The 17,749-nt window shown below is 39.9% G+C and overlaps 1 protein-coding gene and 2 long non-coding RNA genes across 4 annotated transcripts in view; 1 reads left to right on the top strand and 2 right to left on the bottom strand.

The window, feature by feature from the left end:
* Nucleotides 1–14,914, top strand: part of BANK1 (B cell scaffold protein with ankyrin repeats 1) — a 148,502-nt gene extending 133,588 nt beyond the window's left edge. The window contains exons 12-17 of one of the 2 annotated variants that reach the window (XM_049815312.1): nucleotides 1,335–1,403; nucleotides 4,270–4,454; nucleotides 6,096–6,159; nucleotides 7,653–7,723; nucleotides 11,274–11,323; nucleotides 14,297–14,914. In XM_049815312.1, coding sequence (XP_049671269.1) covers nucleotides 1,335–1,403; nucleotides 4,270–4,454; nucleotides 6,096–6,159; nucleotides 7,653–7,723; nucleotides 11,274–11,318 — 434 coding nt within the window. In that variant the 3' untranslated portion in view covers nucleotides 11,319–11,323; nucleotides 14,297–14,914. The remainder of the gene's footprint in view (nucleotides 1–1,334; nucleotides 1,404–4,269; nucleotides 4,455–6,095; nucleotides 6,160–7,652; nucleotides 7,724–11,273; nucleotides 11,324–14,296) is intronic. The other variant, XM_049815311.1, reaches the window with a different exon arrangement.
* LOC126044917 (uncharacterized) lies at nucleotides 7,817–10,341 on the bottom strand. Its single transcript, XR_007507826.1, has 3 exons — nucleotides 9,842–10,341; nucleotides 9,604–9,758; nucleotides 7,817–8,847 (listed from the first exon to the last, which is right to left on the bottom strand). It is a non-coding gene; the product is annotated as an uncharacterized LOC126044917 (long non-coding RNA).
* LOC126044916 (uncharacterized) lies at nucleotides 14,422–17,328 on the bottom strand. Its single transcript, XR_007507825.1, has 3 exons — nucleotides 16,752–17,328; nucleotides 16,270–16,440; nucleotides 14,422–14,479 (listed from the first exon to the last, which is right to left on the bottom strand). It is a non-coding gene; the product is annotated as an uncharacterized LOC126044916 (long non-coding RNA).
* Between the last annotated feature and the right edge of the window lie 421 nt (nucleotides 17,329–17,749).

Here is a 17,749-nt window from a genome sequence, read left to right as displayed (position 1 = left end):
TTTAAAAAGAGAGTACTATTTCTAGTATAGAAGAAAACTCTGCAACCATATTTAGCAGGATTCTTTGAGAATTACAGAGGATAGTATTACAAAAGTTAAAATCTACCAGTGCTAGGCTGAAGCTAGGGACATAACATCAGCAGATCGTGCTGCCTGTATAGTTCTTTTACTCTCCATTTAGCCTGAGAACATTTTAAGGAACATCAAGTCCTCAGCTGTTTTCATTCATCATCACTTCCATACAAGCCTACTCGGGAGTTAGCGTAAAGACTTTATTCTGCAGCGTAGAAAATATACCCTTAGGAATGGCTCCTTCCTCACCTCTGCACGTAGCATGCGCAGAGTTCAGATGTCACAGTGGTCTTGATCATCCGTTTTACAGGTTTCCTGGAGAGAAGTGGATGCATCGTACAAGGCAGCCTGAGCAGGCAGGCAAAGAGCAAACCAAGGCCCACTGGGTTTCCCTGGTCAGCAGGAGCAAGAAGCCAGGACTCCAGGGTACCACGCAGAGCGTGCCGGCTCTGCCGCTTGAGCAGAGCTCCCTTGTACGGGGCCTTGGTCCCCAAGCAGATGTTTGCTCCGTTGAACGGGCACATTTGCTGCATTGCAGTGATGTCAGAAAGATTACTTCATGGGAAGGAATTATTCTAGATTATCAGTTTGTTTAGCTAAAATCAGAACTGAGACTTAAGAGGGAAAGCCTGTATGGCAGTAGCTAAGTCAGAAACCAAGCAGTTCCCGCCGTCTGGGGTTTACGTATGCTGCCAGCAAAAATTTGACTGCAGCGTTTTAGGGCGTATCCAGACTGGCTGTATTCTCAGCACCTCACAGCAATAGGGAAGATGGGCTACGCTAATGGAATAACTGATTGTTCTTTGCCATTTTTAGTGCTTGAATAAAGTAGACAAAAATATACACATACATTCTCTTAAGCAGTGTCATTATTCTCACCTAGTACTATTGTGTTTTTCTGCCTTAGCTTTCCCCCAAAAATAAGAAACAGGCTACAGTAAGTGTCTGTACCATGTGAAGAACTCAGAGATCTAGCTGTTTCTTCTAAACAAGTAATATGTTAGTGTGATAAGTCTATTTTATTTTCTTCAAAGCTTCTTGTCATGATATCTGTAATTTCAGTAATCCTGCCGTTCTGTGCAACAGAACAATTTTTCAAGTAATTAACATTAGACTGACAAGTGGGTTGAAAAGTACTCCCAGGCTAGAACAAGAGAATTATTCCAGCCTGCTTCCATGAGCTTCTTCCTTCGTTCAGAATGTGTGATGGTTTTTTATTGCCATTTTTCACCAACTTCCTTATATTCTTGATTTTGTTGTAGTGTTTCAGCAAAAGACCACTCGAGTGCCCAGTGACAACAACAGGATGTACTGCGATGCCAGGAAGCCCGGTACAGCATTTAATTTAGCTTTTTAACTGCCTTGATGCTTTTCAGTGGAACTAGTAGAGATTTGCTGTGACTTGATTTTGACTGATTTAGCATCTATTTTCCCATATGTGATTTATATCCTTAATGGTATTGCGGCATTAAGAGAACAGATTAAAGAAAGAAAAATAATAGTTACAGTCTTGTGGGAAAGATTTGTAGAGTCAGAGTTACTTTACACTTTTCTGTTTCCTTTCTCCACTGTGATTAAAACCAGGAAAAGGAAGGACAGGAGGGCTCAGCTGTGCACTAATTCCAGCCATGGAAAGACAGCAGTGTGGGGAGCAACAGTTCTTTCCTGAGTACCCCAAGATCCTTGTAAAATGAATTACCTGTGGCAGTCCGGTTGTTACGTGACTTGTAGCACATCAAAATGTTGCTACCATAAACTCCATTAATGGTACCCTGAAATAATGAATGATATTGTGTACAAAATGAATGAACACTGAGTGAAGATTTTTCTTCTCTCTTCTGTTAACAAGTAGCAGGACGGGATTAAAGCACACAGAGCAGCACATAATCACCTATTTATTTCTGCAGTGGGGAACTGCAGTCTCCAGTGCTACTTACATTACTTTTCATGAATGCTCAGCCACTTAGGAAAAGAATACAGGACATTCTAGATCTTACTATGTTGGGATATGGGTAGCATACCTCTGCAAACCAGCCTAGTGGCCTTCAGTGATGGAGTGACTACATCCAGGGACAAGGGAAGAGCTATGGATGTCATCTATCTGGACTTCTGTAAGACCTTTGACACAGTCCCCCACAACATCCTTCTGTCTACATTGGAGAGATACGGATTTGACGGGTGGACTGTTTGGTGGATGAGGAATCGGTTGGATGGTCACATCCAGAAAGTAGTGGTCAACAGCTCAATGTCCACATGGAGGTTGGTGACAAGTGGTGTCCCTCCGGGGGTCCGCACCAGGTCTTGCCCCAGGGTCAGGGCAACCTCCGGTATCAATCAATCAACCAACCGGGGGATGAAGGGATTGAGAGCAGCCCCGAGGAGAAGGCCTTGGGGGTGCTGGTGGATGGAGAAGCTGGACATGAGCCAGCATTGTGCACTCACAGCCCAGAAAGCCAGCCACATCCTGGACTCCATCAAAAGAAGTGTGGCCAGCAGATCAGAGGAGGCAATTCTGCCCCTCTGCTCTGCTCTGGTGAGACCCCGCCTGGAGTGCTGCGTTCAGCTCTGGGGTCCTCAGCACAGGAAAGACATGGACTTGTTGGAGCAGGTCCAGAGGAGGGCCACAAAAATGATCAGAGGGCTGGAACACCTATTCTATAAGGAAAGGCTGAGAGAGTATTCAGCCTAGAGAAGACTCTGGGGAGACCTTATAGCAGCCTTTCAGTACATACAGGGGGCCTATAAGAAAGATGGGGACAGACTTTTTAATAGGGCCTGTTGCAATAGGGCAAGGGGTAATGGTTTTAAACTAAAAGAGGGTAGATTTAGGTCAGATATAAGGAAGAAATTTTTTACAATGAGGATGGTGAAGCACTAGAACAGGTTGCCCAGAGAAGCGGTAGGTGCCCCGTCCCTGGAAACATTCAAGGTCAGCTAAGATGGAGCTTTGAGCAACCTGATCTAGTTGAAGATGTCCCTGCTCATTGCAGAGCTGGGGGGGGGGCTAGATGACCTTTAAAGATCCCTTCCAACCCAAACCATTCTGTGATAAAAACAGAGTAGTTTTTGTGGGTCTGAGGAGATACACACACACCTCTTTTGCTGATATGAAGAATGCAGTTTTACCTAAACAGGCCTGATCTCCGTAAAATCTTATCAGATGCAAGGTATTAGGGTCATTACTCTGTCAAAATAGAAACAATTAGCTGAGATGCAAAAGAGTAGAGTTTCATGCCTAATATGTGCTAGTATGATCAAAAGGAGGGAGTGGGAGAAGCCACAGCAGCTTTTTTTTTCACTTCCTTAGTATATTTTCCTCTGCACGGTCCTTCCTCACTTAAAATAAAGACTGGTGCATAACACAGCAGAAAAAAACCTGACCCAAATCATACTTGTGTTGTAAACTTTTATCCTGGCTGCATTCTCCGTGCAGTGAAACAGGTGGGTTTTGGCACTTCTGCAACAGCCTCATACAGGGCTAGGAGAGCCCTGTTTCACGGCTGCTCATGTGTTCTGGATCGGCCATTTCAGTATCAGTATCCTGGCAATACGCTGTGGTGCTACACCTCCCTGGACCAAGCTGTCAATCTGGTAACACATGTCTCCCTGTCGTTTCCTTCAGTTGTGCACCTGTATCATAATCTCTAGGTTGTAATGTTTTCTTGTCACTGCAATGTATTTAGTAATTTGGGGGGAGGAAATCATGGGAAATTTAAAAATGTTTTTTTGACCAGATTTCAGCCCCAGCTTTTAAGAAATGTAATGTGTGAAGTTACAGAAGGAAGGGGGGAAGGCACTGTGGATATTTTTTGTCTTAACATAGCAACAATTTCCTTTAAAATGACAGTACTATAGCTTTAGCGCTAGAAGGAAATTCTTGTATGAACCAACACTAATGGAGAATCCATGGATCAGGGCAATAGTAATGAATGAAATGCTTAGGATGCTGCTCTGCTGCCAAAGAATAATGGTAGAATCTTCACTGATTTGTTGCATTTCTCTCATTGAAAGAAAAACAACAAACAGAAAAAAGAAAAGGGAGGCGGAGCCACCCTAAAGTTGGCATGTTTTTATTGATGTCATATTATAAAGATCACTGCTTACCTGCCTTTGTTGAACAAAGTGTTTGCATCATAAAGGGAAAGGAATGAAATGGGTTAATAATATTTTCTACCTTTATCTTTCTACATTTTGTAGCAGCACACAGAGGCCACACTGACACTGTTACCGATAGCACTGTGAAACACAACATCCCCGCTGAACAGGAAGAACTCATCCACTTGCAGGAACAGGTGAAAAACGGGGCAATTTCTGTGGATGAAGCCCTTGAGAGATTTAAACAGTGGCAGAATGAAAAACAGAGACTACAGTCCACTCAACAGGTATGAGTCTGAAATGTATGTTTCTTGATGGGAACCTTGATCAGAAGTTCCAAAAACAAACTCTTGTATTTTGGCTCCTACATGTGAGGTCAAAAATAAGAGTCAGGATTTATATGCCCATCAGCTACCAAGGAACTTGCTGCTTATGGCTGTGAATCTTCTAGATACCTGTTTCCACTGTTGTTTGATTACTTGAGAGGCTTCTTGAATTTATTTTGCCTAACTTCAGGTGCTGTTGCATTTGGTTAAAATCCTGAGTTAACTATGTTCAGTTTTTAAGCCTTTTGTCCTGAATGCTAGGTGATGCTTAGGTCTATGCATCTTTTATGAAACCACAAACACAAACCTTCTACAGCTGAATAAACCCAATGTGCTATTGAACAGTGTCAGCTAACAGGAACATAACTATATCAAGCATACTTTGTTAATATATATTGACTTACATCAGGCTTTACACCTATCAGAAAGTGTTGAATCTACTTAGTGAAAGTTACAATTGTTAGCAGTGCTCTTCAGCTCCTTTATATTCAATGTATGGAGTAAATTGAGGTGCACAAAAGCAGGATTTACGGAAGCCCACACACTGAGTCACTGAAAGAACAGCATCAAAGCTAGAAGCTAAGGAGAAAGGCACGGTGAGGAGGTTTGTTAATTACTTCTAACAAGACAGCTGGAAGAAGAGGTTATGCCCTCATTTTATACGAGGTCACGCATTAACAAAAATATTTTCATGTTGCCCTTTAAGTGCATTTAGTAGAAAGAGGAAAACCAAAGCTAGTCTGCCACTCTACAGAGTGGGAGAGCTATCAGATGCTCAAGAAGAGATTAAATGCTCTTTGTGTTTGCATTTACTGAAGAAATAGTATGAGCTTTCTCATCACAGTGGAGCACTTAATAGCAAAAGTGCAAGGGCTCAGAAGGGTTTAGGAGCCCAGTTCTCAGGCTGGGCGCCAGCAGCACAGCACTAGCTGTTCGGCAGCACCGCAAGAGTGCAGTGGATGCCCCCTTCCCAATCTGTCTGCGGCCAAGCAGGCAGGTGGGAATTGTTGGTATTGCTTTATCAGTCAGGGGAATTACTTGTGGAGGAAGATGATCTAATCTGTGCAAAGATAGCAGCACTAAGTCATAAGCCTGTATTTCAAGCAGGATCTACCTGGCCTGTTTTCCCTGCTTCAGGGAAAAAGCTACTTTCTAGTCATGGTTTATATCCCGCATTGCATGTGTGACTCTTCTGTGGTTTTGTACCACAGAAAAGTCTTTCACTCTTACCCCAACATGAACATGATGCATTTACTTTATGGTATCACTGCAGCTGTCTGGTCTTCAGTGGGATTTTTGAGGAAAATTTGCTTGTCCCAAGCAAAAAATAAACTCGCAAGCCTCTGTAATCTAATGCCAGAATCAATATAATTTACTGATAGGAAAAACTCCACAAGACTCCTAGGTATAAATGTTAAAATTAGCATCTACTTATAGTGCATCATAGACATTTGTCAGTCTTTTAAAATTATTTTTCTGCAGAGAGAAGCTTGGTGTTCAGAATGCTAAAGAATCCAGCTTTTTATAGTTATTCATTATTTCTACAGTAAACTTCTGTTACTGATTTCTGCTGCTGGTTTTATGCTTGTTTTTTACTTAAAGGAAAAAGTGCACCACCTTAGAGACACCACTATGGGAAACAGACCAGAAAAGGGAAATCTGAGCGGTAAGCTGTACTTTCTCTGCCTTTCAGAACACTGAAGCCTTGAACTGTAAGTATAGTGCAAAGGTCTGATCCAAAACATAAGCAGACTTTTGGATAGGACATTGAATTTGTAATGAGTATTTTCTGTATCTGACCACATTTAAGTTATTTTAGTGTCATCAGGCCTTCAGCAGGGTCAGATTTCATCCCAAAGATGAGCTCACTGAGAGTTAATGGGGCAGAAAATTTATCAAGTCTTTGTGGCTCAGCTTTTTTGTAGCCCATTTACTACTGCTTCATCACAATTACGGTAGATGATTTCTTTAGAACAATTTACTTGATGACTTCAATATTTTATTTGTAAATTAGCTATCAATTTGCACTTGCAAATTCTTGATGAACTTTCCATTGCTACAGCAGTTTAGTATTGTGAGTCATTAATAAAAGCTGTACCATTGGCCATTTAAGATGCTTTTTTTCCCTTTGTGATTGAATGTCATCTGCAGCAGTATAAATCACCTGCATTTGCTGCAAATTATTTTCTCTTGTTGTCATGAAAAGATTGTATTAGATAGTATTGACTTTAGGCCTAGGATTTCTGTAAACTTCAGTACATACATGTTCTTAGCAGAGAAATTTAGTATTTCTTTTTCACATTGGACTTACTTAGTACCATTTGTGTATCACTATTTAAAATTATCGCCTACATGTGTTATTTCCTTCCTGCGCAAGAGAATAATAAGCCACAGTACTGCTTTCATTATTCTGTTAGATGGTGTTGTATTTAGGTGGACTTGTGGGATACTGTAATTAAGGGAAATGGTTGCTGGCCCAGTGGCAGAGTTGCAGTCCAGACTATTTATATTTCAGCTTTACTATCTTCTGTGATTGGTAGGGGTGTAGCATCCTGAGCGCATGAACAGGCTCAGTCCATAAGCCTTCAAAAGGTGCTGGGAGCCTGAGGGCCTGGGATCACTGGATTTGTTCCTGCAATCTGTTGTCTATAGGCAAGGCAAAGCTCATGATGACATGAGGGTGATACTTGCAAAGTATTTGTCTGTAGGGCTTTTTTTTAAGACCACATCAGTCCTGCCTCTGTAGCTGTCCTTTCTCTCCAGAGTTCAGTTACTGAATGACACCAGCAGAAATACAGTATCAACACCAGCATTGTAAATTTTGTGAAATTATCCAGTAAGTCAGATAATGATCACTGTGTTCCCTTCTGATCCTAACCTCTTTGCCCTCTGTGATGCATATAAATCAGCAGCTTTGCACTGTAGAAATACAATGGGAAGAGTCATTATGGAAGCCCCTGTATTGTCCAGCAGTGCACTTTATTATCAAAGATCTAAATTCTTGAAAATAAGAACTTCTAAAAGAGGGAACTCCCTCTCCAGCTGGAGGCATATTGATGGCAAGAGTAAAGTAGGATCTCAGAAGACCAATACCTAAGTCCAGACATAAATAAATTGCCTGAAACAAAAATGACAATCACGTTCTTTTCTCTTTTCTAGTTCCTAAGGAAAGTGGACCAGAGAGCATTCATTTCAGAGACTTATTGTTCCACATGCCATTTAATAAAGCGGTATGTATGAATGTCAGCAGTTCCCAGATTTGTTTAATGAATTCTAGTTTTTACATCTGTATACAGACTCTTCCATCTGTATCTCTAAAAACGTCGGCCTCCCTCTGCAGATTCCATGTTTGAAATCAGGATTTGGATAGTCTTTTGCATAGACAGGTTTTGAAGACTTGATTGAGGATTTAAAGAGATCACATCAGAAGCCTGTTAGAAAAGGAATTTGATTTTATTTTAATGAGAAAAGAAAATAACTCCTATAAATTAGTATGGAACATCATTTTTAGTTTCTTGATAAATTTGCTTCCACTGTAATGAAAGTTATTAATAAGAGTGGCACTCAGTTCAGCATCAAATGTTATAATGGAAGACTATCTCAAAGTTTATGTCTCCTTTTGCAACCATTTAATATAGGACTGAATAACACCCCCCAAAAAAATCAACTGCAAAGCAAAAAGTTCTTTCACTCTTGGAGTGAAATATCCACAAAAACCAATTTTAAGAACAACTAAGTAAAGACTAAGCATGTAGAATGTTCATTTGCAGAAAGTACAGGCACAGACAAGGATTTATCTGATTACTGTATAATATACATATGGTCTTGCCCGTAGACATGGGTAATATCTTTTATCCAAGAAGGGAAGTAAGACGTTAGCCAACAGAACAAAAACAAAAAATACCTTTAATAAATTTTCATGGAAATACATAAATGATCTGGGGACAAAAGCTCCCTTTTGAAATCTGACTGGCCTAGATTTTTTTAAGGTATTTAAGGTTTTCCTTGGCATCTTTCCTGACACCACCAAAGTACTGAACTAGCAGGAGTCTATTGCCTGTGGGAAACTTTATCTATAAGCGAGACTCATACACTATTTGGAAAGATGCCTTGCCAGTCATGAAATACTACAGCGTAGGAGACAAGGAAGAATGGAGAGAACAACAGAATTGAAACAGTTGAACTGATGAGGTATGTCTTGGCATTTGAAGCCCTCAGCCATAGGTGTCCTCTGGGACACATTACCAAATCAGGACAGCCAGGATGTGCCCACAGCAGGGTAGATGCCTGCTGCTCTCACAGTAAGATACCGTGCTCTCACGCTAAGGTGGACGTGTGCTGCTGCTGTGGGGTTCTGCAAGGTATGAGCATAAAAATATGGTTAGACCTCAGCTTGCTCTGCAGTAACCAATTCCTTGCCTATACCCTTAAGCATAAAATAAGGCTTGAGCATCTTGGGTTTGCACATGTCCACTAACAGAATGAATGGCAGCAGCTTAACTTTTATGTAAGGATGACTAGACCAGTTTCCTTTAAAGTCTTAAAAGATAATGCAGCTCTCACATACATTCCATGTCCATACTTTCTAGCACATAGGAATTTTTTAAAAACCTATATGATGCCTATCTACATCTTTGGACATTTGAATTACCTATGTGAATCTCATTTAGCTGTTTCTGAAAATGAGATTTCAAAATCTGCCTTCTATGGCAGTTACATGATGGCACCTTATGTGCCACATCCCACAGATTTAGTCATCCAGCATCTAAAAATAAGTGCAAGATTGCAGAAACTACATAAGATGGTTTGAATTGCTTGTAGTTAGTTATCCCCTCATAGCTAATGTCTGTAGAACCTTGAACTTGGTCTTTAGGGATACAGCTAGTATAGTATAAGATTCCTCATCAAAACCAGGAATGACTGATACTCTGTTCTCCACTCTGGGTGCAGCAGCAAGAACCAAGTGGCAGGTGTCACTGCTTCATTGCTAGGTAACGAGCAAGATAGAGGCCACAGAAGAAAACTGTAACTCAGATGGACTTTAGAAGACCAATACTGCATTAAGCAAATGTTAAGTTTGACTATTATTATTTCCATGCCAGCGACTTACATAATAGTTTTAAATGAAGGTAGGTCTTGGGAAACATGTCAGATGCTTAGTAGTCCTCCAGTGACAAATACACCTGTGGGGTAAATGAGCAATTCAGTCTTTGCTTCCGTTCCAGTCTTGGGATCCTTGGTAAGACTGGCAAGGTAGGTGGCCTGCTGTGGAAAGGTCAAAAGCTTTTTCCACAGGGAAATGTGGAAAACCATTTATTTCTTACCTGTTAAAATTAGTAGGTACTTACACTGAAAGTGGCCTTCATATCCAAGAAGGACAACTTTACTGTATGTTGCTATAGACTGTTTAATACTGACTCAGTCCTGTAAGGCACTGTAAACAGTCAGGTCATCCACTGCAGTAAAGGCATCCTCCACAGAATTTCTTCTGCCAGATTTTGATTTACAGATTCGTAGATGCCTATGACAGTAAAGCAGGTCTGGTTTAATTAAGTTTGCTCAACCAGCTGCCAAAGACCAAATCTCTTCCTCAGCACTATGCACCTTTCACAAACTGGCAGGTTATTGATTACGTTTGCTACCCTAAATGTCTGGCTTCATTCCTCAACCCCCATCAGTCCCTTGTTTTTAGTCCAAGTGGCTAACAGATTGCTTATTCATCAGTTGATGCCACTCCAGCTTGCAGGTAGTGTCTAAGTAGAGTTCCCTGAAAACTAAAAAAACAGCACTTAATTTTGAGCACATTAACCAATTTCCATTGTCTCTGTTCATCTTCCTATTGACCTAAGACAGACCCTAATTTTGACATTTGGATCCATGGGAGCTCAAACTTCTTCACTCAGCCCAGTTAGCAAAGTTGAAATAACTTGGGATCCTGAGGCACATACAAGCTTTTGTATGTGTGGAGAGTTAGGAAGTTGTAGAGAAGATTTTTTTTTTCTTCATGACTTCAACAGTATGCATTTCAATCAGGACCTCTAGTCTTAAAAATACTTATTTGTTGGTAAATCATTTAGGTTGGAAAAGACCTTCAAGATCATTGAGTCCAACCATCATCCATGCCCACTAAACCATGTTCTGGAATACCCCATCTACTCGCTTTTTTAATACCTCCAGGGATGGTGACTCAACCACTTCCCTGGGCAGCCTGTTCCAATGTGTGACAAGCCTCTCGGTAAAGAAATTTTTCCTAATATCTAACCTAAATCTCCCTTGCCGCAAGCTGTGAAGCTACAGCTTTAGCCTGGCTTATTTCCAGTTTCTTAAGTATTTTGTAGCTCCACATGATGCTCAAATTTAAAATGAAGAAAATAACAAAAATCAGTTTCCTGCCCATTTGTCACCAAATCAGGTCTTCATGAGGCAATGCCACAGTCAAACTTTTGACTGAGGAGTTCACCAAGGCAACTGAATATCCATGTACCCCTCAGCCTCTCCTAATTACTACCAACAAAGACCAGCCATGCTGTTAGAAGCAAGATCTGCACAAAATCCACCTCATGGCATTCTCCCACACAAGAGGTGCCTATTTTTGTGGATGTCTCTTGCTCCCCTACTCCCAAGGACATGTGTTGTATCACATTTGAAGTAAAACACATAAAAAGTGATTCATCCTAGGTGTGTATTTTGTGAATTATTCAACTTTCAAAGACATTATGCACTGGCCTAATTTATCATTGATATACATTACTTTCATTAATTGCATCTATTTCTTTTTAGTCTCCAACTAGGAACCCAACAGACAGGGAACAGATACCTAATTAACAGAGGTAAGAGCATGTATATGAACACACACACACAGACATTATTTGTTGTGGAAACTAATGCTTGTGGAAGTACTTTCCATCAGAGTTTATCTGTGTAACAATAGAACAGAAGTGCATCTCAGAGGTCTGATTTCACAAAATAAACCATAATCATCATACATTGTGGTTTATACTAGAACTTGGTTTTTGTCAGTTGTCAACCTATTCTTGTCCCTTCAGGGCAGATTTGCAAGCAGTTAGACACTTACCTGACTTGTGGGTGCAGCTGAAAAGAGTTCCCATTAGTTATTGCAACTAATTGAGCTTATGCAACTAAAAGCTGTGTTAGAGTGTAGTCCTACATACTGATTGCACATGTAGTATCAAATATATCGAATATCAAAAAAAAGTTGAAAGGTATAGATGCAAGGATGTGTCCAGAAATGCTGATTAAACAGGAGACCAATGGTCATTTAAGTGCTGGAAAAGTTACAGGTGATGATACTGTCTCCACAAACAGCAGAATTTTCTGATGTTTTTGTTAGTGATTGTGAGTTTCTTGGGTTTGGGCATCTAATGGTCTTTAATAGTTGGGGGTTTTAATTACTATTTTCTACCTGTGTGCTTCCATGTATATCGTAGTTTTAAAACTGTATGTCTACCATTCAATGAAGCTTGATCATTAGGCTTACTGCTAGGAGATAAAAGTAAATAAATCTGTTTTACAGCACTCATTGGGGGCACTGGGAGTTGGGTGGCTGGTTTTTGTGGGTTTTTTAATCAGTTCAGTTTTCAGCATCTGTGCTGAAAACAAACATACCAGGAACTAAACTTAGATCACCACCTAAGGTTGTAGACTTCACAAATTATCTTGCATTCATTTTTCGAATAGGGTACAGTGAAATAATTACCTGGAAAATTTCTTATTTTGCTACTTTCTCTGAAAAGGAAGGAGTCATCCAATCTTTCTTATATAGGGAAGGATAATTGCCGTTAAAAGTTTAAGGCCAAGATCAAGGATGTCTGCATTCTGTTAATATATGTGCAAATCTTTGTCTTGAGATCTTTAACAAAGTTCCAATCCCTTGGTTTCTTAGGCACTGAATTTCTTCAGTTTGTTGATCTCTGCAAGAATATTCTGTGCTGAACAGCTCCACAAGTCAGATTTTCTTCTTCAGTTTCCTTTCCTTCAGATGAGTTTAGGACCTGAAAGTTTCAAAATTAAAGTTTACCATTTTAGATATGAGTAGTGTTTGTAATTTTGCATTATAAGAGTTATAAAAGGGATTAAATAATAATTGTTCACAGTAACAAAATTATACAATTTGTTCCTGAAGACATATAATTTTAAATGCTTTGTTAGATAAGTTACTTTGATTCAATTTGCCTTTCCAAGTGTGGGGAATGACATGTTATATTGTTGTAGCATTACTTTTGTGGCACTGAAAATGGATAATCTTCAGTGAGGTCTTTTCTGCCACCCTTCTCCCATGTAAAGGAGGGGGCAGTTGCTCCTTGCGAGAACTGTGTTTCCATGTCTCATTTCTGGAGCCAACTGCCCTCCTGCTCACTGGAGTACAGTGCCCACACCATAAAACAATAGGTACCTCCTCTGCTGCTGCTTATCCTCTAGATCACTTGTTCAGACCCCCATCCTCCAAAGTTCTCATAAGACCCAAAAAATCAGTCTTAGGGCGTGACCTGAAAATGAAAAATTATCACTCTTTCTTCAAGAGGTAGCTCAACTCCTACATGGGCTTTCCTAACAGAGCTGTTTCCTTGAGTGGAGCTGAAGTCACCTACACCAAATGGATAAAAAAGCTATAATGTTAAAAGCTCTGAAGCTGGAGAAAACTATTATGAAAAACTTGGTAATAGCAGAGGTGCTTATAAATTGCAGATTGCTAACGTGAGATGAATCATTCGAGGCGGGAGGGGGAATTACCCCTGGGATCAGAATAGGTGATCTCTGTCACTTTTAGAAAATTGTTATGTGGGAGAGAGAAGGTGAATTAGATGTGGGAGAACTTGCAAAATACAATTTATCCAGCAGATTCAATCAATTCTGTTTGTGAATTATCCACAGCAAACTCCGAGGTTCTCCTCTTCTGCAAAGTATGGCCTCTCCATAGCTGTCTTGCTGTTTCCTGTCTACAGATTGGTTCAGAGGCCTTATAACACCATAGCACTAAATATTCTCGTATTTGAAAAGCAAAGAGTCCCACATGGACCTGGCAAGATTAAAAAAACCTCGGTGTTCTGGGGGTTGTTTTTTTTTCTTCTCTCTTTTACACCACTTTCAAGGAGATCTTACTAACAGAAAAATAACAGAGTTTGAAAGGGAATATTCATTTAACCACATGCACTGGAAAGCATGCATTTAAGGTGAAGTTCTAAAATCTTCTGAGAACCTAACTGCATGTCTGAAGTTTATGCTTTCAGTACAAACCCAGCACAATGAAGGTTTGTTGGTTTTTGGGGTTGTTGGTGGGGTTTTTTTAAGATTCCAGTAGTCCTTCGAAAAGTAATGAAATACATGCAGCAGCACACACAATACTCTGTGTATAACACTTAGGACCTTTCTTTGGGGGGGGGGGGCATGGAGGGGAAGTGTGTCTGAAGATGGACTACTGTTTTTTTTTTATGACTAATTGCAGGGAGATTTTTTGAGTGTTTGCTTATTACAAAAAAACTGCAGATAAAACATTCAAAAGCTACATTTCTATTGCTAATATTCCAACTCTCCAAACAGTCGAGCCTCCAACTCCAGTGCAAAGTTCTTAGCAATGTTGCTCATTCCTACCCATAGATCATCACACTTCCCTTACGCAAGGAGGGGGAAGAGAATAATGGAGTTGAGATCGAGCTGGTGGATCTGAAGGAGTAGACTGTGGTTTTGATTCTCTCATACTCACTTCAACAAATAGAGTTTGATCTTATTCTAAACAAACATGATCAGTCTATTGAATAAGAGGCATTTTTCATTATTTCTTACAGGGCAATTCTTCAGCCAGCTGTGCATCAGTTTCCTCTGCTTGGCATCCCATGCATCTCCAAGCTGCGTCCTGACAGCCTCAGGCTCCGGCGCATACTGCTGCAATGTGGCTGTGTGATCACCACTGTGCTTTCAGTATCTTGGACTCCCTCACCTGGGCCAACTCTGGAAGAAGTCCAGTATCACTAAAGCAAATTAATAAGACTTCTTGTAAAGTCAGCACTGAATTTTACATTTTTTTCTTTGCTACTTTTTTTTTAATAAGATGACAGCTGAGAATTTATATAAAGATATATTGCGTGCTTTGGTTAATTATTTTTAAACTAATTTCAGTTTTTCCATAATGCTTGATAGTTGTTTAAAACTAGATCTTATGCACAAAAGAGGAAGATCATGAAAAGTTATGAAGATTATGACATTATAATACCTAAAATTTAGTTTTTACTTTTTGTTAAGAAATTTTTATATAAACTTTGTATATAGATTTGTCTTTCCTAGGAATAATAATTGTATTCCATCACTAGTTTAAATAACTGTACTCAAAGTAAAGCTAATTTCTAAAGTCAAACTATGTAAATCAGTACTAATTATCTACTAATGCATTAAAGTGATTACAAGAATTGGGTTTACAAGGAAATTGTGATTTGTTTAATAAGTTGCCTAAGGTAAGTAAGTGATATCCAGACCAAAACCAAAAGAATCTCTACTGCATTTACACAGCAAAAGTAAAGGAGTACATATCGTTAACAGGTATAATGATCTGCGTTCCCATACTGATATACTCCAAAATTTAAGTGAGCATGTGACGATACAGGAATATGCAAGAAGACTTGCCCTATTTCATACCCAAAAAAAGAAAAAAAAATAATCTCATATGCAACCTGCAGAGGGTATAAGAGAATATTTTAACTTTCAGATAAGTAGGAGCTTAAATAGACTTTCCCCACCCTAATTATTTGAGCTTTGCACAAGCCTTCTTAAAAAGCAGGTAAACATGCTGTTAGCCAAAACTGCCTCCACAGAGATCTTAATCTTTACTAACTTCTTAGTTGCACGTTATTCACAGACATCTTCAGGAACCCAAATTGCTCACAGCAAGCCTCCCCTCAACACTACTGAGAGCTTGAATCTCTCCTTTGCATGTATTAAGAGAAACTTACACTTTAGTTAGGAAAAACTTAAAACTATTTATAATCGGAAACTCTTAAAAATAAATAAATGTTGCTCCTTAACGATATGTTAATGCGACACCCAACTTTGGAAGAGGGGAGTGGATTTGATGTTCAGATTTATGAGCCTTGAGGGTCATACTATTTTTTCCAATTTCAAGTAATTATTGTGCCAAGAGCCATTACAAATAAAAATAAGCCAAAAAGACAGTGTTGGGATTTTAAAATAATGACAGAATTTTGTAAGTTTGTATCCCACATACCGCTTTACGCTAATTAAAAGTCTATTTTAAATGGGTTGATTAAACATATTCAGGAAATTATCTGTTCTCTGGGGAAAACCCCCATTTCTGTTAGAAACACTCCCACAAATACTGCAGATGTATTGCTATGAAAGTCATAAATATTCAGTGACTGCTGTATTAGCCTGGCAACATAGCTTTGTATTCCATACAAAGGTTTCTCTTGAGCTATTGGAACCACAGCAAAAGCCTTGAAATACAGGTCTCCCAGGTCTGGAAATACAGCCAGTGTCTACAAACTGAGGGACTTCTTTATAGGAGAGAAGATGTGACATTTTAAGACTTATCTAGCCACAAGGAAGTGGAGTGGGGAGAATTACTTGGAAGTCTAAATGTGTAGAAGCTGTTATTTTCCCTTAAAAGATTCCCCACCCTCCCCCCCAAACCCATTTATATTCTTATAAACCTAGCTAGTCAATGTATCCCATGGCAAGCATTCCTGAGGATCCAACATATAAATTGAAAAGAGAATACAAATCATGAGAAGTTTGTTCATGTCGGTACCTGGTGTCTTTTCTGAAGTTTGTCACTTGTTTCTGTAGCGGAGGAGCTGAAGGGACCTTTCTTGGGGGGCAGGGTCAGTCCTCCCAGACCTCCAGGCAGGATCCCGGTTCTCTCTGTGCTGCCAAGCGAGAGGCAGTGGCCCAGCGGCTCCTTTGCACCAGTGAGAAGGCACTGGGGAAACACAGAGATTTGAGGTCAATGGCAAGAAACTAACAAAACAGGAAATTTACAGAAATAGAGCACAGAAAGTTACATCAAGGGAACACTATGGGTTTCCTAGGGAAAAGAAGGAAAGAGGGCAAAAAAACCCCAAAAAAAACCCTAAAGCAACAGTGCCAAACACACAAACTAGAAGTCAGAGTGTAGCTCCCCTCAGGAAACGGAAAAAAAGGTGTGCTCTGTCTATGTATGTACAAGTATTTGCATCTATAATACATGGTATGATCCTCCACAACTTCCAGCCCAGGGTAGTTTAGGCTTACCTGTAACAAAGCAGCTCTTGTTCTCTGCTTCATTCAAGCACAGCTCTGAGCGTACCCAGTACAGTAGCGCCAGCATTACAGGTTTCAGCAGCGTCCAAGCATAGCACCAGTTCCAGCTGGGACCACAACCAGGGAATTCCCATTTGCTAAAAATTGAAGGACAGAAGATGCTATTGCCTTGTTATGGGGTAACAACAGCAAAGAGGATTTTAGAATTTTAAAGGCCAAATTCAAGCTCCAACAACTTTAGTGAGATGAAAAGGCAAAAAGCTTCAGTAATCTTTGAACAGGAAGGGTAGGAGAGGACAGGCAGAGGCACCTCTCATATTTTTCCATCAGTGAAGCATTTCTTAGTGGGGAATTTTCATAAGCAAACTTTAGCCACTGAAGACACTGAGAAATTTCAGGCTAGCCCTGCCAGCCAACACATTCTCTTTTTTTTCCCTTTTTTTAATCTCCCCACAATTTTCTAAGGCTGTGTCATTCTTTCAGGCAGCAAGTGCACCTAGTGTTTGACAGACACAATGTCTCACTGTTGCACAATAGAAGTATAGTAACGGTAAATATTTAAACTAGCTAAAGCTGTCACTGAAGGAACTTTAATCTTGAGCCCTGATGTACAAAAAGCAACAGTATTTTTGGTTCCTGCAGCTGGGACAGCTACTTTTGCCGCTGTCACAGAAGTACAACTATCCTACAGAGTGCAGCATAGTCTCAAAAGGACACAAGAAATCAATGGGGAAGACATGCAGTGTCACTTTAATGAAGAAATACTTTTGGTACGCTACAGATTCGATTGCCTTTATCATTCTGATCTTCAACCGAGGGTGGATTTGACACAAATAGTTTAATATCTCCTCTGACTCTGGTATTTTAATGTAGAACCAAAAAAAAAAAAACCCACCACACCAAAACCCTTTCAGTGTCTTACATGTCCTATATCTCAGATCAGTTGTCACTGTACAAAATCTTTCTGACAAATTGTATGTAATCCATGA

This window comes from Accipiter gentilis, chromosome 12, assembly GCF_929443795.1.
Source record: "Accipiter gentilis chromosome 12, bAccGen1.1, whole genome shotgun sequence".
NCBI lineage: Eukaryota > Metazoa > Chordata > Aves > Accipitriformes > Accipitridae > Astur > Astur gentilis.
This window is presented reverse-complemented; position numbering and strand designations above follow the sequence as displayed.